Genomic DNA, 23,141 nt, shown 5'->3' with positions numbered 1-23,141 from the left:
AGGAGAGTGGACTCTTCTCCAGGCCCAAGAACTCCCTGTGGGGACCTATATAGGGAGAGAATATCTAAGGAGATAATTTCTGCATTCCCAGGGTACACATTACTTTGGAGAGCCCGGAACAAATAATCCAAGAAGTGCAAAAAGAACAAACTTTTCCCTATCCCCACCCTAACCTGTTTACAAATTTCCGTGGGGGGAACTGCAGAGTGAGTCTAAGGGGCTGGCAGCACTTGCATAATCCAAACATCAATCAATAATACTTGGAAGAAAAATTGTAAAGTTCTCAGTATATGTTTTTAGTTTCTCTACTCTTCCATTTGCAATGTAACTATAAATATAATAATATAAAAATAAGTGAGATTAATATCATTGTTTACTATCACCTATTCCCCCTACTCCATCTCAAAAAATGAGCTACGGCGAGTGGAATGATTTCTGTTTTACAGAATAAAAGTTAATCTCAGACCCACCCATAATGAAGATTCCTATTAGAGTTAAATCACATGTCCTAGGGTGGAAAAATGCCACAAGAGTCTGCAATAACCTGACATAAGGTAAGTGTAGATCGACCTTTCTAAACTGCCATTCAATAGAGGGTTGGAAAATTTCCTATACTATGGAACCTATAATCAACTGCTGAGATTAAAAAGAACTCATCAGGTATGAATGCAGCTACCTCTAGAGTTGACACAAATCCTAAACTCCAATGTACAGTGATTTAAATGAGCTAGGACAGGTAAATAGCTTTGGAAAACAGCATAAACTGGCAGTGTTCTCCCTGTGGCTGAGAAATTCAATTGTTCTTCTAGAGCTTGGCAGAGTTTTGTTTTGTTTGTTTGTCACGTCAAGCCTTAAGGAAAACATTTATTTCTGACCCAGGTAATCTGGATGTGAAGCAGCAAAAATAGGAAATCCATTGTATACATAAATTTTAGGGGCCTGGATACTAAGCCTGCCCATCCCAGGTTTTTATCAAAGGCTACTGTGAACACATCTCTCAGTTATCTAGAGTCTCCTTGTGACTTGTCACTCATTTCAGGCAGTCATTCTCAACTTGACAGGCTCTCAAAAGACCTTGAGGGTCTTCAGAAGGGAACAATATCCATCTACATCTAATACTGTTCATGTTTGAAGAACTGAACTATGCCTTTGACTTGGAACCAATAGGAACTTTCATCACAGGCTCTGACCAGGGCTTCTCAAGCTTTGAGGTGTATAGGAATCACACAGGTATGTCAACAAAATTCAGATTCTGACTCAGTAGGTCTGTAGTGGGACCTAAGATATGCATTTCTAACAAGCTCCAGAGTCCTGCTGATGCTATTGTTCCAAAGACTATGCTTTGAGAACCTTGAGGTAGATATTTTCTTTCAAAAGGACTCATCCAAATTAGTAGAATATGTGTGATGTCCTGAGCAAAGTTGGGGCTCACAGAAAACGGGAGGGAAAGATGGAGCAATGGCAGTGAAGCTGGCAGTGGTTGTCACATGGTTTGCCAACAGCCAGCCATGCCTTGCTGATAAATCGCCTTTCTTCTCTGCTGTCACCCTCTGGAGAGGGGCACAGGTACATGTGCCACATTTTTTAATGCATTCTTCTCTTACTAGTTTTAAAGCCAAGGAATTAAACTGTGTTCTCATGATGGCCCCTCAGTACACTTAACCATTATCCCATGATTTGGGTTTGTTTGCTTGTTTGTTTGTTTTAGCTTGCTTATCTGGGATTTGTCCAGCTTCCTAGATCTCAGATCAGAAGTGGAAGTGAATGGCAAATAAAAATAAAATGGTATAAGTTGAAGAAGACGAGAGCGCTTACTCAAAGCTGAGAAAACACAATTTACCAATTATAAAATAGTTTCCAAATGTTTAATATCAGGTTCAACAATCTTACACACAGAAATAAGATGATGAACCATCAAGCAAAACTAAAGTTTATCATACTGGGCTTGATGAGGAAGGGAATTATAATATATTTGAGAATGATGCTCATCCACAGCCACCACCACCACCACAAAACAACAATGGAGGGAAATAGAAAATATTAGTTATCGGTGAGAGTTAATTATTTGGAAAATTAATTCATGTGGGACTAATCATACACCTAGATTCAAACAGAACAATTAAGCAACATATTACTTTAGATCTCAATAATTTCTTTGAAAATAACTCTCTTTTATGGGAAGGCAGAGTCGAGTTTCCAAAATTATGGTTTTAAGGAAAAAGAGGAAAGAGGAAGCAAAAAAGGGTAATATGTTCAAAGGGCCTAAAGTGTTGGGGTTTTCTTAGGTGCATTTGATTAAAAAGCTCCTACAAAATTTAGTCATCAAAACAGCTGCACTGAAAATAATTTTGTTGAGCAAACGCATTTTGTCATCTGCACAGGAAGTCATTACGTAATAGGGAAAATATGCAATGACCAAGTACCAAGCAGTTGTGTGGTTCTAAACTCAGGGCCTGTCATAGTGAAGTGTTTGTATAACTGTGCACCATAATGTCCATTGAGTGTGTCATGCTGTCTTCACAGGGGAGCTACCATCATATAGGTCTTCACAGAGGATCTACCATGGTATAGACGCAGTCAACATTGTTTTATGAATGTCTAAAATTAACCAGAAAAATAAAGTTCTGAAGTCAGTGATCTACAAGAAGAACAAACCTTCAACTACAATTACGCTTGAAATACTTAAAAGTTGTCAAACAAATCTTAATTTACAATTTATGGAGCTGAACCAATTTAAACACGCCAAGAAAGACCAGGAAACCAGACTTAATCTTTCCAGTGCTTTCATCATGGTCCATTGAACGAATCTGGAGCTATATAATCTTGAGTGCTCACACTGCCACTATATCTCTAGATCTCTTTTTTACTGTATGAAAATATTTACAAGGAACAATTAGTCCCAGTGACATCTTAGCTCTCCCTTCCTTGTTTTCAGTGTATTTCTAGAGCAGAACTCTGCAATAGATTAAAACATTAACTCTATTGTAGTGATTCCTGTGTTATTATTCTGTCATTTTACTGAATTGTCAAGTCTTGGCATAAATGGCAGATCATATGGAGACCGCAACACAGTGATAGGCCCTTTAATAATGGTTTTAAGGAGTACTGAGTTTGTGCACAACAAATTCAACCAACCTCGCAGTGTTTAACAATTTCAGTGTTGGGATACACACGTGAGCCTCTGACTTTTTTCACTGTCACATTTTAATGTCATCAGGTACATTAATAATTCCAAGAAGAAGCAATCTCATGCTCTCAACAAAACCACCCAATAACTTAAATTTTGGTGCAAAATCCTAGAAATCATGCCATTTGATGACTGTCTTTAATATGGCTAGATTCTAATTTTTAATAGGTGTTTTAATTAACAATCTTGTTTCATTGCAAAGTGATTTTAACACTGAAGTCACTGTTTACATGAAAATACTTTATACAATGAAGTATACATTTTACAATGAATTAGACAATGAAAATACAATGAATTACACATTTTAGTATATGTATATATATCAAATGTCCATAATCTTTTAATACATATATAAGCATATGTAATATGGATGTGTGTTTGTGTGTGTGTGTGTGTGTGCTTACACATAGAAAGAGCATGTCATTGACTTTTTATTGTTAGAAAAGCAAGTCTAAATCATAAAATTTGGTTACACTTTAGAGTAAAACAGACTTAGATTCAAACCCCATCACCAACATTACTGGCACTAGGCCTTGGTCAAGGGCTTCCTTCTTCTCTACTGTCAAACAGAATGAGAATTACTTCACAGGCCTATGGTAAGGATTAATTACAAGAACATAAAGTCCAAGCATTGCACCTGATTCATGACAGGCACTCCACTTCAGAAAGAGTAAAAATTTTCCTTAAAGCAAGTCCAGTGCTTTGCCTGGATTAGGTAAAATTGAGAATAATGGGGATATTTTCCTAGTAGGTATGCTGAAACATATATCTAGTCGGTCACCTAGCACAACACATAAATATATAAATCAATAAAGCTTTCAAAAAATACATCGTTTGGGTTTGGAGCAAAGGAAATGACAATTTTTCCTGTTGAATGGTCTTTCACTCAATGTTAAGGTTGATCACTTAATCTTGGAAAATCCAGAAAATTCAACAGCTAAAACTCTCACCTACACCCTAATGCAGTCATCTGGGGTCTGTGTGGCTCTTTGTATTACTCTGCAATCTGTTCCACCTGCATCTTAATAGGTGGTCAAGTCATAGCTGAGTCCCAAAACTTCACTTTGGAATGTTCTGGCCTTTTAGGCTCAAAAAAAAAGTGTTTAGATTTAATGGTTTTATGGCCCATCAAATCCTGTGTGGTAGCCTCTAATTGCATCCAGGGGCTGGAATTTCTTTTAAAACTCTTTTTTTTTTTTTTTTTTTTTTTTTTTTTTTTTTTTTTTTTTTTGACAGTTTAATAAGAATTTGCTAATATGCTGAGCATTCCTGGAACGCATTAGGTAGGTTTTAATTTTTCTTGATATGAGGTCCCAGCACTCCCTCATGTGGCACTTGCCCACATGACAAGTCAGAAGCAAAAGGATAAATTACTATTTAATCATTTTTTCTCTTTCTTTTTGATTTCTCATGTTTAAAGGGAGAAAAAACCATCTCAAGTAGCTCCATGAAACATGAAGGAAAATATTATTATAGCTACTGTTCATAAAACCTGAGAGGTTTCCATGATAATGTTCTTAAAGCACCAAGTGGTATAGTAAGCATTTTATTAATTGGCTATTTGAGAAGTCAGAGATTTCAGAGATGATCTACTTATCCTGGAAGACAAAAATTTAGCCTAATGATACTACCTATTTTATATGTGTTAGCATTTATGTTTATTATTGCTATTTCCTTCAATATGTTAAATATTCAGAGAAATAATTTTGTATTCTTCTTTAAAGAATATAAAGAAAAAAATTCAAAAACATAAATAAAAATTATCTGCTAGAGTTTCAAATGGATGTGCCATTATAAGTAGAGGCACTTATAAAACATCTTAAATATTATAACATTTACAACTATTAAAAGGTTGATTAATCTATTGAATCAAATTTTTTATTCGTAACACAGTACATGAAAAACTGCCCTCCATTCAGTATTTTTCAGATATTTTTCTTCCACTTTAAAAGACTTAGAATTTTATTTTTTGTTCGATTGTACTTCATGACCCATTGTTTATGCTCCCAAATTTTGCAAAAAGCGAGTATTTCCTAATTAATTTCACTTTCTGTGGCTTGCTTTATCTTCTCAAAGTTAAAAAGATAAAACAATTAAAATATAGGATGTTTGCAGTAAATATTTTAAGATGATAGCATGGTGCTTGCCTTAGGATTCTTGCTATAGTTAATGACATTTGAAAATACCAATAACAGAGCAGGATGTTATAGGTAGCACTGCCTAAGTGATTAATAACCGGAGCAAGGCATTTAACCTTTCTAAGCCTTGATTTCCACATCCACAGGAGTTGGAGAAAGTTTCTTAGGGTTTTGCACTCACACATTTTAAGATGGTGGTAAGGACAGATGAATAAACAATAAAGTCAAATTGCGTGGCACATACTAATTGCTCTATAAATGCTGGTGATCTTCATTTTTCACAAGACTTTGAAGTATCACTTTCAGAGTTTATGCAACATTTATTAAACAATGTTTATGTTATTAGCAATAGTCCGAGATAGTTACATATCTTGTTCCTCTCCTATAGACCAAGAATGTACTTTGAGAAATGGACATCAAATGTACTCAAATGCTCACTGCCTCATCTAAACCCTCCAGGGCTGACACAGCTCTGTGGAAAGAAGTGGCCTGACATAAAGTGCATCTAAAACCTCAAGGATTGACATAAAGTGTAAATTTCAGAAGTGTTAGAAAAGGTAGCTCTATATTTTCAATTGTCTCTCTTTTTGCATTTGATAAAATTTTTAATGGGATCAAAATCATTTATTTGTATACTGAAAATATTGCAAAGATCATCCACTTCTATGTCAATTTTCAGGGTTTTTGTTTTTGGAGATTTTTGTTGTGAACGTTTTTTCTTGCGTGTGTTTCTTTTTTTTTTTTTTGTCTTTTGTCTTACCAGCAGAACTATTTAAAGAACTTTTCTTTTGAACGCCAAAATGCAACACAAGTAGCTGCATGCTCAGTGTCACACCTAAGTTCTGTAAGATCCCTGGGAACAACCCCACCCTCCTTGGGACGTGGCATTCAAACCACTGGTCTTGCTCAAGCAGCTCACTTTATCAATAAAGAAATGTAATCCTAGAGAGTGAAAATGACCTGCCACAGAAATAAAACTAGTTCGTGGTAAATTTCCACATAAATCAGATGTCCCAGATGGACAGCCCAGGAGACACTTGTAGCCCACAAAAGTATTTACTTTGGCCCACATATTGTTGCCCCAAGCAGTGTTTTAGGGAATTTTGATTTATTTGCCCACATTTAAAAACCAGGAGATTGTACGTAGAAATCAAGATTTCTGGCTTCTCTTAAAATTTTGGAAGATTTGGCAGCCCCACATCCCTGCTCCCTTGGGTCATCAAGAGCTAAGATGTGGCTGCCCCCTTCTGATGGAACACGAAATCTCAGATTCGCTGCAGTCTCCACCCAGGAGCTTGCACTGTTGTTTCATTTGTTTGTGTGTTTGTTTGTTTGTTTGTTTCACTTTCATCTTTTTTTGGACATTTACATTACAAGCCTGGCTCCTAAAGGTACCTTTTTCCCCCAAGGTTTCTGCATAAAGCTTAAAATAAAAATATTTTTAGCAAAGAAAAAGAACAATTTTTATTTCCACTAAGATGTAAATGCAATATTCTTTACTGAAACTGAGTTTTTGTGTGTGAAAGATAAAGATTTTGGGGACTTTGGGTTCTGAGGGGCAAGTAAAGATAGTATATAAGCATTTCTAGCATTTATTTCATGAATCCTCACAAGAACTCCTACAGGTAAGAGCTCTGATTGAGCAAACATACAGGACATCTATGATTTGTTGTTTATCTGAAATTCAAACATAATGTCCCTCTGTGTTTTATTTGGTAACCTTGTATTCATCATCATTTTGAAAATGAAAAAAGTATAGCTTCATTGGTCACTCTACAACCATGTAGCAGTGTAAAAGAGTAGTGTTCAGGCCGGGCGCAGTGGCTCACACGTGTAATCCCAGCACTTTGGGAGGCAGATTACGAGGTCAGGAGATCAAGACCATCCTGGCCAACATGGTGAAACCCTGTCTCTACTAAAATACAAAAAATTAGCCAGCCGTGGTGGTGCACGCCTGTAGTCCCAGCTACCCAGGAGACTGAGGCAGGGGAATCGCTTGAACCTGGGACCCAGAGGTTGCAGTGAACCGAGACAGCACCACTGCACTCCAGCCTGGCGATAGAGCAAGACTCCGTCTCAAAAAAAAAAAAAAAAAAAAAAAAAAGAGTCAAGTTCAGTCCTCAGTCCCAGTTAATAAGGTGGATGTGCCCCACAGTTGTGAGAGGAAGGGCAGAAAGGCCCTCGAAGTTGAACTCTGAATAAATCTGGAGAGTCAACTGGGAAAATGAGACTATGGCACCATAGCAATTCCCAGAACTTTCTGGAGGCCCATTCTAATTACTCAGGCCAGACCATTGCCTGTGGACACCAATGGGTTTCACTTACTCTCACTGACCATGCTGAGGGGGACACTTCAGAGAGATTGATAACTAACCCCTGTTTTCCGAACCTGGCCCCAACTTCTCTTCCTTGCTAGGGTCTAAGTCCTTGGAGACAGGAATGCTTAGGGGCCAGATATTTAGGAGGGTAACAAAAAAAAATACTCCACAACAAGTTCCATAGATTTCACCATATTCCCAAGGATTGACTTGCTTGAGAGGATTTCCATATTCTTTCTGGGAATGATGGAATAAATTCAATAAGAACTTCATAATACCATGTAAATTTTCTCAGTTTTCATAAATAAATCTCTACCAAGTATGAATATTCTTACACTGTTACTTAAATTTGCCTATGGCTATCTATAGCCTTCAGTTAGCTATTATCCTGGTTTGCATACTTCCAGAAGCCAAAAATTACACAGAGATGTGAGAGCAAGTCATCTTATTTGGAAACGATCTCAGTGAATTGAAGGAATGGGGAAGTGAGAGAAGAATGGGAAGGAAGCCAGTAAAAGAGAGTATGTTCATGGGCAGGCAACTACTGTGGACAATGTGACTCAATCCTTCCATGGATCAGTGGGTGACCATGTTAGAAAATGCTTCCGTTACCCTGATCAAAGAGAGCTGGGGTATTTATCCACCTACTGCTGTACATCATTAGCTGGGGAACCCTCTCTCCCATTCCCCTACTTCAAACACACCTATCCATGGGCTTATGGTGCAAGAGATAATGTCAGGCAAAAAGTGGTAGGTCTGATGGAAACGGGAAGTAAGACGGGAATACATCCAGAGCGCAAGCACCATCTACTCCAGGCATTCATTCTTTCCTTGCAAGTAACCCACTGTCCCACAACCAAAACACACCTGCCAAAGAGCACTCTACTATTAGCTGATGACCGTCAGCTTTCTGGATACACCTAAATATTAAATAGACTAATAACCTATAGATGGTCTTTGAAACATAGGAGAAAACTTAGAAACCCTGGAGAAAGGTTTCTAGTACAAATACAGAATAGAAACTCTGATGTTGCTTCCCTGATAGGAACCCAATGGAGGATCCTAGATTTTTGAGGGCAGCATGTGCACACTTCCATTGCCTTCTCCAATTCCTCTGTGATCTCGATGTCACCACCCTCTCTTTGTTCTGCTGGATCCACCTTATCCAAATATCTATCGTGTAACTTATTCTGCCGAGGGGTCTGTTTTGCATGTTCCTGAAACTAAAATTACTTCTAGGGCATCATAATGGGCTTCTCCTCATGACTCTCCATAGGACTTTCTGAAATTAAAGCTCTTGCAAAGTGGTAAGGAGCCCAGATTCTGGAGACAGAATACCTCTATCTGAATCCCATCTCTATCACTTATGAATTGTGCATCCCTAGGCAAGGTTATTCATCTGGTGTGTGCCTCAGTTTCTCCTGTGTAAAATAGGTTTAATAATATGACCTATTTATTTGGGCTGCTCTGAGGCTTCAATGCTATAATACTCATAATATACTTAAAATAGTGTCTGGAACACAATAATTGCTTTATAAGTGTGAAATAAATCTAAAGGGATAAGACTGTAATAAGCATTTAATATCCTCTTATGGTTACTTCTGAAGGAAATAGTCCTACTTACACTGTCAAATCATAGTTTCTAAAGAAGCTTTCTTTTCTGCTTTCTTCTCCTCTTTCTTCTAAGCCCAACTCCACCAAGAATAAAGACTGGTCTTGGAACCATCAGAAGTGACTTGGAGAATAAATCTGTCATTGACGAGCTATGAAAAACTGTTTTCTCTGTAACTCTAGCTACTTGCCCACAAAATGGCGACAGAAACACCTGTCAAATATCAAATAAAGTAACATGTGTTGGTTTGGTTAGGCTTTGTTTCTCCACCCAAATCTCATCTTGAATTGTAATCCCAGGTGTTGAGGGAGAGACCTAGGGGGAGGTGATTGGATCGTAGGGGTGGTTTCACCCATGCTGTTCTCATGATAGTGGGTGAGTTCTCATGAGATCAGATGGTTTTATAAGTATCTGGCATTTCCCTGCTTGCACTTCTCTCTCTTGCCGCCATGGGAAGAAGGTCGTTCCTTCCCCTTTGCCTTCTGCCATTGTGGTAAGTTTCCTGAGGCCTCCCCAGCCATGTAGAACTGTGAGTCAGTTAAACCTCTTCCCTTAATAAATTACCCAGTCTCGAAGAGTATCTTTAAATCAGTATGAGAAGGAACTAATACATGTGGTAAAAATAATCTGTTGGTTCCAGAGTGCCTTACTAAGTGAGCTCTGCTTTTTGCCTTCTCTGCTTCCTTTCTTCATTTCCATTCTCTTCATGGTCCCTTGTTCCTTTATCTCTACTCTTTCAAATCTAATTTTTATCATTTCCTCCTTACAAAATAATTCAAAGAAGAGTTTATAAGATTGAGCCAAAAATCAGAAGAGTATAAAGTCAGGAGTAATCTCATCACTTATAAATAAACATTTGTAAATTGCGATATTTGAAACTAAATGTATTTTAGGACCTGACTCTTGTTTGCAACTGATTTCTTACAATTTTAAATTAAAATATCATTCTATGTTATTGCACTCTTCCTATAGTATAATTTTTTAATTTGATGCCATTTTTATGCATCATATTTTTTGCAAACTATCTCTAATTATGAGATGTTTGGGTATTTTTTTCTAGTTATTCTCCTGCTAAAAATAAGAAGCATGAAAATCCTTGCAGAAATGATTTTTTTCCTCAAAAATCATAATTATTTCCTTGGAATTCCTAGAAGAGAATTTTTAGCATCACATGGAATTTACATTTTTAGAGCTTCGATATACAGTGCCAGATTATTTTCTAGGAAGATTATTTCACTTTACACTTCTCTCAACACTGTTTGAAAATGCACGTTTTCTCCCTAACCTAATCATACTGCCTGATCTTAAAATAAAAATTCGATATCCAGAAAATAAAACAGATGGTCATAATTTACATGTCTTTGCTTATTAATGAAATTGAATATTTTTCATATGTTTATTGGTTACTTTTATGTCTCCATTTGTAAATTTCCTATTTATATCTTTTGTTCATGTATTTCTCTTTGTCCCTTCGAGCAATATATTATTTTCTTCTTCAAATATAAGGGCTTTTTACGTGGAAAGGACATTAACCCTTTACAGTCTCATATTTTGTTTTCCATTTATTTCAGTTTACCATTTACTTTTTATTTTCGTTGAGATTTAAGAACACTAAAGTCTTAGTTTTTTGGTGTTCATTTGTTTTCTTTTGTTCTAAGGTTGTTGCCTATAGTTTCAAGCCTGAAAGGGCCTTTATGATCTTGATTTTGTATAGATATTAACCCATTTAGTATTTTCCTTTTTTTTCTTCTCTCTACTTATGTTTCAGGATTACCATAGACAAAAGGCTGGGGCCCCAAAGCCACTTACTTGTGTGTGGTCCTAGAATTAAGAAAGCTGCTAAGTCTGTCCAGCAAAACCTCATTGTGCCATTCTGATATCCCTGACAGAATTTTATGTCAGACATTTCAAGAAGGGAGGTGAATTCACAAGATCCTTAATTCTTAAAACTAAAATGTTTGAAAATATTATGTAGTCATGTTATTTTTCTGCTCTGCTTAGCATCAGAAGAATTCATTTCCAACTTTTGTATGAGTTTCTGAAGCAGAATTTGGGGAGACTTTTTACTCTCCACAGCCTTTCAAATGTTCACAGTTGCTAGAGAACTGGAAATTAATACATTAGCCCTAATAAGAGATTTCTTTACATCTTATTTGATTTTCTGATCACTCCCTCCTAAGGCAGCTGGAACTGCTCTACTGGGAATATAACTCATCCATAACAAAGAATCATGATCCAAAACCGTGGAAGAAAACACAACCAACCACGTTGCTCCATGTACTCTTTGGCTGTGAGAACAACTTTGATTTGGGGGAAGCAGGAGGGTTTTGAGATAGGGTAGCCACAGGGCTGAATTCCAATTCCGTAACTACCTAGCTGTGACCGTGGGTGAGTCTACTTGTCAGAGATCCATTTCCTGAGACAGTACTATTAATACCCATAATATAACCAACAGTTACTGAGCCAGAACTTTGTATACCTGAACTCATTCAATCCTCACCATAACCCAGTGGGGCAGGTACAGTTTTTGTCCCCATTTTACAGCCAAGGAAACCAATACAGAGAGAGGTTATCTTGCCCAGTCACACAGCTGGAAAGAAGAGGAGCAGGACATGCAAGAACAAGCATTTTGATGATAGAGTCTATGAGCTTAATGTTTCTGAGTGTGAAAACATCAAGGAACACGTTTGCTTGGTGCATTCAGAGAAGGAAGTTGATAAACGTTACCCCTCTTCTGTCCCTGTGGTGACAATCTTCCTCCTACCTCGCACAGTGGCAAGCTCGCCATCCACATGAGCCATGCGCTGCATGGCCGTGGCCCCCACGCATATTGGCATGCTGACCCTCTGTCCTAAAACAGAAGTCGACAGATCTGTTTCAGCAACATTCCGGAGCATCCTTGGATACAGCTTCCATCTAGAATTAAAAAATAAATAAATAACATAAAAGGCTTTAGAGTTTCAAAAATATAACCAAAATTTTGACATTACATTTTAGTTAAAAATAAAAGATATGATTGGATTTTTTCCCAACAAGCAAATGACTTTACAAAGCTAATGGAAAAGAGGCAATTTTACTGTTAGGATAGAAAGTTAACAATTAGAGGGTAATTAATTTCCCAAGCAATTATTTATTAAAGTATAATTAATATATAATAGTATTCACTCATTTTAGTCTGCACTTTTATGAATTTTGACAAATGCATACAAATTCATGGTATAACTGCCATCACAATCAAGATCTAGAAAAGTTCAATCATTCCCAAAAATGTCTCCATTTTCTTTTGTAGTGAAACTCTCCCCAATTCAATCCCCTAACAACCACAGATGTATTTTGGTTTTGTCTCAATAATTTTGCTTTACAAGAATATCATGTAAACAAAATCATACAGTGTGTCGCCTTTTGAGTTTGGCTTCTTTCACTTAACATAATGTATTAGAGATTTTCTCATGTTGTTGTATGTATCAATAGTTTGTTCCTTTTGGTTGATGAATAGTATTCCATTGTACAGGGGCACCATCATTTGTTCAATCATTCCCAAGCTAAAAGACATTTGGAAAACTTCCAGTTTAGGGCAAAATTCTAAATAAAGCCACTACAAACATTCACGTACAGGTTCTTGTGTGAATGTAGTTTTCATTACACTTCCCCAATCTTGAAAATCAAGATGGTATACAAATGCATGGAGTTTAGATTAGAGTTTAAGAAGATACACTATGTCTAGTTTGTCTCCTTTTTATGTGATCAACAGCACCTTCAGGCAATTACTTTTAAAATTATAATTTGATTTCTTCAAAATTATTGAGCTATATGCTGTATTCATTAAAGTCTAATGAAGAGGGAAGGTTTTTTTATTAGTTTAACTTAACACTTTTCTCAAAAATGTTATTTGACAAAAACTGAAATTTGGGGGTTAAAAAGGTTTTGACTCCTGAAAATTATATTAAATGACTGTTTCTGTGCTTCTTCTGTGCTGGAATGAAAATTACCAATAAACCAGCAACCAAAAATTCACCAGTAAGATTTACAGGAGAACTAGTTCTCTTTCCTCCTGTTAAAATATATATCTCCTATTTGTTTTGATTTATTATTCTCCTCATTACTGCTGATTAAAATTGAAGAAAATACAGCCCTATTTCTAATATGCATCAGTATAATAAACATGTTGTTCAGGCACACATATATATCTAACCAGCACTCACCTAATTTACCTAGATTTAACTCTGCTTCCAAAACAGCATGACTTTTTAGTAAATATAGTGAAGTATGTTATAGTAACGCAGTAACTTGAAAACAAAAAAAAAGAAGAAGAAAAAGAAAAAGCCCTTAATTGAAGTGTACTTCCTGTAGCGGAAGAACAAATTCTGCCTTATGGTGCTTTGTGGAATAGCTCAGGGTCTGTAATCTAACCCCTCCTCACATAATAAAGTAAAAACATCCAGTCCCTGAAAAGCATAATAAAGAAGTTTTACTGTGTGATTTCTATGTTATTCCTTTGAACATCATAATTGTCATTATTTTATGTCACACCACATGCTCTGTTGCTGAAAGTCTTTTCTTCTTGACGGACCCTCACAGCATGATTCTTTGATCTCCATTTTGAAGGGGGAGAAGCAGAAGCCTTGAAGAGAGTTTTTATTACCAATCATCTCTAAGTGTGTTATTAGAATGAGAGAAAACGATCTTAATAGCAGCCATTGGCAAGCCAGCCTTGGAAGGCATTAATATTTACTTAGAGCTAGAGAAACAATGAAAGCTTTATGACAAGAACACACAACGCTGCAGGGCAGCAGCTGTGTGTGTGTGTGTGTGTGTGTGTGTGTGTGTGTGTGTGTGTCTGTGTGTGCACGCGCGCCAAAAGGGACATTTTTAAAGGTCAAATTCCCATTTATAAAGCAAGGCTAAATCCTTCCATCTCCAGATAGTGGCTTTACGCTTGTCCACTTGGTGGCGCAGTCACTTTAATAACTGTGGGCTCTTACTTTCCCTTAAACAGTATTTTCTGTTCTGAGGATGTTACAGAGGTTTGTCAACCAATGCACAAAACGTAATTTCTACGTAAAATTAGATAAAATCAATGGAATGGGAACATGCATGTTATCTAAAGAGTCCTCCATGTTTTGATATTTTTCAAATAGTAATAACAACAACTATGTCAGATAGCTCACTAGCTTTCCAAGCCTTGCTCAACCCCACCCCAACTTTAAGTAACTTTCCCACAATTATACATAAAATAGCACCTCACCATATTCTTCGACTGTGCTCTCCTGGGCCTCCACTTTGGAAACAGAATTGGTTCAACTGTTTGCCAGTTGAACCAATTGAATAATAAACCATTTTCAAAGGATAGAAAATGAGATGCCAGAGTAAAGGAAGTGGGGTAAAGATGAGAATCTGTTCACAGGAATTTTGGCCCACCCCTCACATCTAACAAGGGCCTCAAATTTAACTTATAAAAAAATCAAATGATATACACACTCCTCACAAAGTAGCTGCCCTGTTGAAGGAAGACACCCATGCCTCACCCAGCTTTATAACTGTATGCTGTTTCTGAATCACACCAACTGAACATTGTGGGTTCATGTTTTATAAGGTGTATAATACTATAATATTGCATTCCAATTTTCTCCACATTAATTTTTTACTCTAAACAGTTAAAATATATAAAGCAAAAACACCTTATTCACCTGTTGTGGATACTAGATAAATGATTTTGTGACATTTATGCCTATGAGAACACAATGTCACTGGTAAGTTTATATCACTTCTCAAATATTAGTGAGAGAATGACATCACTTTTACCTATCTGTTATTTAAAAGAAAATGACGCAATCTTCAGTATCAATAGGTGACGTAGCAGAAAAGATTTTCCTTTTCTGAAATCGTGAGGGCTTCTAAGTATCCAAATTGTTGAATTATCTTCCATCAATGATAATTTCAGAAAAAAAAAGCTATGACAAATGTGAAGACCATTGTTGAGAAGGCTACTTTGAATAAATGTGTAAGAGAAACAAATTACTCTTCTTCCTTGAATTAATCCCAATCAATTCCAGCCATGCAAAATGTAGCAACTTGACATTTGCCCTGTTTTGTTATAACTGCAATAAGAAATTTTGTTCTTCTGGGTGGTTCCATTTATTTGTCCTTTTTAACTTTTTTTTCTATTGCCACAGTAATATTAAAGTCTCAAGTCTTACCCAAAAATGTCTCCAAGCAACTGTTGGGTGACATGAGTGGCCCATGTCCCCAGAACTCCAAAATGTGGTTATCAGAACTGAGTACAGAGAAATAAAAGCTGTCACTGTGAATGACCTTTTGTTGTACTTGTGAGATGGGGAGGTGTATAAATTTTGTAAATGTGTTTGAAGTACTCTGACCTTGTATCACAACGGGTTATCTGAGGTTTGATTGTTTTGCACTTTTCATTAGAATCAGAATGTGAAATTTCAGGTTATTTTCCTTCATGCCACCAACCCAAAGTCTCCACAACCCTGGCAGAAATTCTATTCTTGGTTTCACGTGACCAGCTACATGATGCAGTGTGAGGAATCAAGGGTCACCTAGCAAGTCACAAAGCAAAAGAGGAATTGAGATATTAGCTAGGTAACAACCCCTAAAATGTGTTGCAATAAAAACTCAAGTAGTTGATAATAAAATAGCATCAGCTGTCCTCCAAAGAAAGTTGATCAATACTTTTTTTTTTTTTTATTTAAAGCTGAACAAGAGAGAATGATCAAGGTTCATGGAAAAGGTGACACTGCAAATTCATTTTCATTGTCTGTGTCCTATCCCTAAGTTACTCGGTACACACATAGGATGGGAATACTCACTGGAATACCGTGTAATTCACATAAGGCATGAGGCGCTTTTCCAGTTCACAACTTAGAAGTCACCAAACTTTCTATGTCTCCCAAAGTTTCTACAATTTATAGGGTTGCATAGGTGATCCATCTGCTTTGGGGCACCCCTTTGCATCCTCTCTGAGACCTCCACTTGGCCAACTATTTGGGGCCCATTTTGCATCAATTCAATCCAACAGTATCATGGAGGTTGATAGGCATCCAGTGGAACATAAGCTCCTATGGACAGGAAATTTGTCTGGCTCACTGCTTTTTCCTCAGTATGTAGTACACAGTGTAGCTCATGGAGACTCCTAATTAGCCCTAGTTAATTAGCTAGCATGGGACAAAGGGAATTAAGAAGTGAGGGAGGCTGTGTATACATGAAATAATCACTTGAGCATTGGAGGCCTAGCAATGCTGAGACACTAACCATATAAATCTGTCAAGGGTCTGAAATTTCCTTGGTTGTAATAACCTATTTGGGTTAAGGTGTTTTCAAGAGACCACTCATAGGCAAATTTTGGTGGACAAAGTTAATGTTGGCCCAAGAAGGGGCATCTTCCAAGAGCAGAAACTTTTAAATGAGTCCAAAATAGTAAATAATGGTGCAGAATTGTAAGCCCCTCTACTCTCAGTCAACTTCCCTTCCCCTGACTTCCCTGGCGTTTGTTGAGCTCATTTGGGTTCCAGGCAAAACTTGAGACAAAGTCAAGGCTTGAAAGGATTGGGGAGAGGCCCTGTCCTTCACCCCATCACCATTTTTAGTCTCTACATGAATTTGTGGGTGAATCAGTGCTGCCTACCAAAGGCCGCCTTGGCCGGGATGATTTTATTTCTCCTAACTTAAATATAGAAAACTGATTTTGAGTGATTTTGTTGTAGACTAAAGAAGAAATCAGGGAGGAAAGCTGATTGTCTCCCCTCTGCATATTTTTGCCTTTTTGTCTTTAATTTATCACCATCAATGAGTACCCACAATACTGAGTGCCTTTACTAAGAGCCATAATGTTAGATGGATGAGGCTGAGTGGAGTGGAGTGAAGGCTCTCCTGTCTTGCTCCAGCAAATAAACCATTTTTTATAACTGCTAAAAAAAGAAAAAAAAAACACCTTCGAAATGATTTTATTTCTTGTTTTTATTACAAACAGAAAACATAAACCATGTCACCCACCACCTTGTGCTTTGAAATATGAAAGTCAAGGGAAAACTAATTTGGGAAGAGAGATGAAGTGCTTTGAAGGAGAGATGAAACAGCAAGGTTGAAAGATTAATGCTACATAGACAAATTGAAATCTAAAGTGAAAGTTTAGACAACAGTAATCAAAATGAATGATAACACGAAAAGCCAGCAGGAAAAGAACATTTGAGCCAACAATCCAATCTGGTTCATCCGGATAAGATGGTTATCTGGCATTTAATGCTGTTTCCTACACCATGAACATAAGCACTTACTGTCATACTAAGAAAAAGAAAAGTCATCCGAATTTATCGCTATTTTTATATGTAGTTAAATTATTGTTATCATACTTCCAAGTGAAGTTAACATAGGGTTGGCTCTTGCAGTCAGTTGTTCAAGATTCACAGGCTTGGAATATTTTTTAACAATTTAAAGGTCCAAGATTTCTTGCAGCCCCAAGAACTTTCCCCTCTCTACCAAGCATAAATCTGAACAAGTAATTACACACCACCAATGTAAAACTAGAAGATCTTATTTTGGTACAGTCTTTGTGTAATTTTAAAACACGATTTAAAAAAAGAAATTGTCTTACCTGGAAAATGCTGCAATATTATCAGCCAAAGTTTCTTCATCATTTGCTCCAGACCTGTAATAGTCATATATAGACTTTGGAAGTACTGATTTAGCATGTTGTTCATAATCATTGATACAAACTAGCCGGGGGAGCATTTTCACAGGTTATTGTTATCCCAGATGGAGTTTTTTTTTTTTTTTTTTTAATGTATTGCTTTCTACATCCTCACTGTTCTGTTTTTTGTCAATTATTAATAGACTTTTGCCAAAGTTCAGATTTAGTTCTCTGTTGCTTACATTTAGTGAGCAAACATTATACGCTTAGCCTTTGAAATTTCATTTGTAGGATATCTTCCAAAGAACACCGAAGTCACTATCTGCCAAAGAACACCAAAGTTGAGGTTGGGGAGGCAGCAGAAGGTGATGATGTGTCTATCACCTTAAAAAGGGCAAAGGAATAAGTAAAAAATTAAAGACTTAGAGGAATACCTGTATGAAACCACTCTTGGTTCAGTTTTGCCTAAGGCTGCTTCTTACACATGGTCTGTGCCTGTGCTGTTTGCTTGATACCCAGAATGGGCTGCCCACCCATTTTCTTTCCACATTTGGATCATGCACAAATCATATAAACAAGAGCTTATGATCAGAATGAGGCATCCATGAAATACCGGGCATCCATGAAATTCAGGACTTCTGTACAATATAATATTTAGCTGATTACAAACATAAACATTTGGCTTTAACCTGGAACATGAAGGCCAAATTTACAGCTAATTTTTTTACTCATTCTATATATTTCAGGTTTACAACATGATGTTATGAGATACATATACATAGAAAAATGGTTACAATAGGCAGGCAAATATAATATATCATCTCACGTATTTACTTTTTTGTGTGTATGACAAGAACAGCTAAAACTGACTTATTTAACAAAAATTCCTAATATGATACAATTTTATTAACTTTAGTCCTCGTGTTGCACATTAGCTCTCTAGACCAGGGGTCCCAAACCCCCCAGCATGGACTGGTACCCGTCTGTGGCCTGTTAGGAACTGAGCCGCACAGCAGGAGGTGAGCAGCCGGTGAACAAGCATTACGGCCTGAGTTCCGCCTCCTATTGTGAACTGCACATGCGAGGGATCTAGGTTACATCACTCCTTATAAGAATCTAATGCCTGATGATCTGAGGTGGAACACTTTCATCCCAAAACCATCCACCTACCCCCACCACCTGTGGAAAAACTGTATTCCACAAAACTGGTCGCTGGTGCCAAAAAGGTTAGGAACCCTGCTGTAGACTCATGCATCCTACATGTCTGCTATTGTGTATCCTTTGACCGGTATCACCCCATTTCCTCTTCCCTGCTTCCCACTAGTGGTATTCACTCTCTCATTCTCTAGCTCTGTGCATTTGAAGTCTTTTTAAAAACAAAACGCCACCTATACGTGAAATAATGCAATAGTTTCCCTTTTGAGCTTGGCTTATTTCACTTAGCGTAATGTTCTCTGGGTTCTCCTGCAAATGACAGGATCCCCTTCTCCTATAAAGCTGAATAATATTTCACTGTGTATATATCTATACATTTTCCTTACCCATTTGTCTCTTAATGAGCATTCAGGTTTCCCATTAATTCCTTTTTTTTTTTTTTTTTGAGACGGAGTCTTTCTCTGTCTCCCAGGCTGGAGTGCAGTGGTGTGATCTTGGCTCACTGCAGCCTCTACCTCCCAGGTTCAAGACATTATTCTGCCTCAGCCTCCCAAGTAACTGGGACTACAGGCATGTGCCACCACGCCCGGCTAATTTTTGTATTTTTATTTAGTAAAGACAGGGTTTCACTATGTTGGCCAGGCTGGTCTCAAACTCCTGACTTCAGGTGATCCAACTGCCTCAGCCTCCCAGAGTGCTGGGATTGCAGGTGTGAGCCACTGCACCTGGCCTACCACTAATTCTTAGAGTCTTATCTTGCTCTGGAGAGGGTATAGGGAAGTGCTATTCCAAAAGACCTATGGTCTCAATCTATAATGTCACGCAATCATAGAACACCTGGGGAAGATTCACATTAGTAAGACACGCTCGAGAAAGCAATGATTGTAACTACAGCTAGACCTGAGTTTCAATCTAGGAGCCTCCACTTAAAGCCGTTGCCAGCTGTTCACTATCTAAATTCCAACCACCTACAACTGTAGGAGAACTCGCTCTTGAACTTGGAGCCTATTTTTCATAAACGTAGCTTGCCAAGTAGTATAGCTCCATGCCCTGTGGAACAGCCCTCAACCACAAGCCCAAGAAAGTTGGTGCATTAAATACCCCAAATGTCTCATTCTTCTGGTGGGATTACTTCTAGGCTTATCCTTTACATTGCGGGTTCCATTTGCCCACAGTGTGAGCTGGTTGATAATCTACATAATCTATGCTGTGTTGGCTACCTTCCTTTTTTTTTTTTTTTTTTTTTTTGAGATGGAGTCTCGCTCTGTCGCCAGACTGGAGTGCAGTGGTGCGATCTCGGCTCACTGCAACATCTGCCTCCCAGGTTCAAGCAATTCTCCTGCCTCAGCCTCCAGAGTAGCTGGGATTACAGGTACATGCCACCACACCATGCTGATTTTTGTGTTTTTAGTAGGGATGGGGTTTCACCATGTTGGCCAGGATGGTCTCCATCTCTTGACCTCGTGATATACCTGCCTCAACCTCCCAAAGTGCTGGGATTACAGGCATGAGCCACCGCGCCCTACCTGGCTGCCTTCCCTTCCAATCAGACTTTCCTACTCCTCACTGGTGCTTCCTTCACCTCCCAGATAAACTCCTTGTGTTTGAATGCTTGCCTCTCAGTCTCCTTTTGGTGAAACTCAAACCAAGACAAAGAGAAATATTCATCCCTACCCTGAGGAGTGACTGTGAGGACAAAGGATATATCGTTGATGAAACACTTGGCATACAGTAGGCACAGCTGACCTTTGAACAAAAAAAAGAGTCCACTTATATGTAGATTTTCCTTAGATTCTTCCACCCCTGTGATGGCAAAAACAACTTCTTTTCTTCCTCTGGCTCCTCATTCTACACAATGTGAAGATGACAAGGATGAAGAGTTTTGATGTTCCACTTACACTTTATGAATAGTAAATATATTTTCCCTTCCTTATGATTTTCTTAATAACATTTTCTTTTCTCTAGCTTGCTTTAGTGTGAGAATACAGTACATAACACACGTAACATACAAAGTATGTGTAAGTTGATTTTGTTATTGGTAAGGCTTCCAGTCAAGAGTAGGCTACTAGTTGTAAAGTTTTGGGGGACCTGAAAGTTATACACAGTGGGTCGGTACTTCTAACCCCCATATCGTTCAATGGTAAACTGTATTTCGTTAATATTACTCACCCTCATCTTCTCAATATACTTTACCAACACATTTTTCCAAAAGACATTTGTTTAATGTCAATTATATAAGGACAATTCCCTAATGTACAAGTAATTGGACAAAGGGATTATTGGGCTTCTGGAAGGCCATTGCCATTTTTCTTAAGTAAGTTAATCCCTTGGAGTATTTCTTTTTTCTTTTTCTTTTTTCTTTTTTTTTTTTTTTGAGACAGAATCTCACTCTGTTGCCCAGGCTGGAGTGCAGTGGTGCTATCTCGGCTCACTGCAAACTCTGCCTACCAGGTTCACGCCATTCTCCTACCTCAGCCTCCCGAGTAGCTGGGACTACAGGCGCCCACCACCATGCCTGGCTAATTTTTTGTGTATTTTTAGTAGAGACAGGGTTTCACTCTGTTAGCCAGGATGGTCTTGATCTCCTGACCTCGTGATCTGCCTGCCTCAGCCTCCCAAAGTGCTGGGATTACAGGCATGAGCCACCGTGCCCGGCCTCCCTTCGAGTATTTCTTTGCTAGATTTGCAATTAGTCCAATTTATTTTCTACACCCTCAAGAGAAGTGCCTTTCATAAATAATGTATATTTATATAATCAGACCTTTTTGAAAATTGCCTTATCCCATGCTTCAGGAGGCTTTATATGGTAGAAAGGATAGGGTGTAAAATCATATCTTACAGTGGGTAAGGACCCTTTGAGTTTATTTTGGAGAAGGAAAATCATCTAAGATGAAGAACAATACTAAGGGGTTCAGTATGTAATCTGTGACTTAGTTTTTTTTTTTTTTTTAATTTATTTATTATTATTATACTTTAAGTTGTAGGGTACATGTGCACAACGTGCAGGTTTGTTACATATGTATACTTGTGCCATGTTGGTGTGCTGCACCCATCAACTCGTCATTTACATCAGGTATAACTCCCAATGCAATCCCTCCCCCCTCCCCCCTCCCCATGATAGGCCCCGGTGTGTGATGTTCCCCTCCCCGAGTCCAAGTGATCTCATTGTTCAGTTCCCACCTATGAGTGAGAACATGTGGTGTTTGGTTTTCTGTTCTTGTGATAGTTTGCTAAGAATGATGGTTTCCAGCTGCATCCATGTCCCTACAAAGGACACAAACTCATCCTTTTTGATGGCTGCATAGTATTCCATGGTGTATATGTGCCACATTTTCTTAATCCAATCTGTCACTGATGGACATTTGGGTTGATTCCAAGTCTTTGCTATTGTGAATAGTGCTGCAATAAACATACGTGTGCATGTGTCTTTATAGCAGCATAATTTATAATCCTTTGGGTATATACCCAGTAATGGGATGGCTGGGTCATATGGTACATCTAGTTCTAGATCCTTGAGGAATCGCCATACTGTTTTCCATAATGGTTGAACTAGTTTACAATCCCACCAACAGTGTAAAAGTGTTCCTATTTCTCCACATCCTCTCCAGCACCTGTTGTTTCCTGACTTTTGAATGATCGCCATTCTAACTGGTGTGAGATGGTATCTCATTGTGGTTTTGATTTGCATTTCTCTGATGGCCAGTGATGATGAGCATTTTTTCATGTGTCTGTTGGCTGTATGAATGTCTTCTTTTGAGAAATGTCTGTTCATATCCTTTGCCCACTTTTTAATGGGGTTGTTTGTTTTTTTCTTGTAAATTTGTTTGAGTTCTTTGTAGGTTCTGGATATTAGCCCTTTGTCAGATGAGTAGATTGCAAAAATTTTCTCCCATTCTGTAGGTTGCCTGTTCACTCTGATGGTAGTTTCTTTTGCTGTGCAGAAGCTCTTTAGTTTAATGAGATCCCATTTGTCAATTTTGGCTTTTGCTGCCGTTGCTTTTGGTGTTTTAGACATGAAGTCTTTGCCCATGCCTATGTCCTGAATGGTACTACCTAGGTTTTCCTCTAGGATTTTTATGGTATT

At 37.9% G+C, this 23,141-nt stretch overlaps 1 protein-coding gene across 1 annotated transcript in view; it reads right to left on the bottom strand.

The window, feature by feature from the left end:
- HAO1 (hydroxyacid oxidase 1) overlaps positions 1 to 18,162 on the bottom strand; it is a 55,126-nt gene extending 36,964 nt beyond the window's left edge. The window contains exons 1-2 of the mRNA XM_008018458.3: positions 17,867 to 18,162; positions 12,020 to 12,171 (exon numbers count right to left, since the gene is read on the bottom strand). Of these exons, the coding sequence (XP_008016649.1) occupies positions 12,020 to 12,171; positions 17,867 to 18,003 (289 nt within the window). The 5' untranslated portion in view covers positions 18,004 to 18,162. The remainder of the gene's footprint in view (positions 1 to 12,019; positions 12,172 to 17,866) is intronic.
- Positions 18,163 to 23,141: the final 4,979 nt, after the last annotated feature.

This window comes from Chlorocebus sabaeus, chromosome 2 (assembly GCF_047675955.1).
Source record: "Chlorocebus sabaeus isolate Y175 chromosome 2, mChlSab1.0.hap1, whole genome shotgun sequence".
Classification (NCBI taxonomy): domain Eukaryota; kingdom Metazoa; phylum Chordata; class Mammalia; order Primates; family Cercopithecidae; genus Chlorocebus; species Chlorocebus sabaeus.
The sequence above is the reverse complement of the archived record's forward strand: the minus strand, read 5'-3'. Positions and strand labels throughout refer to the sequence as shown.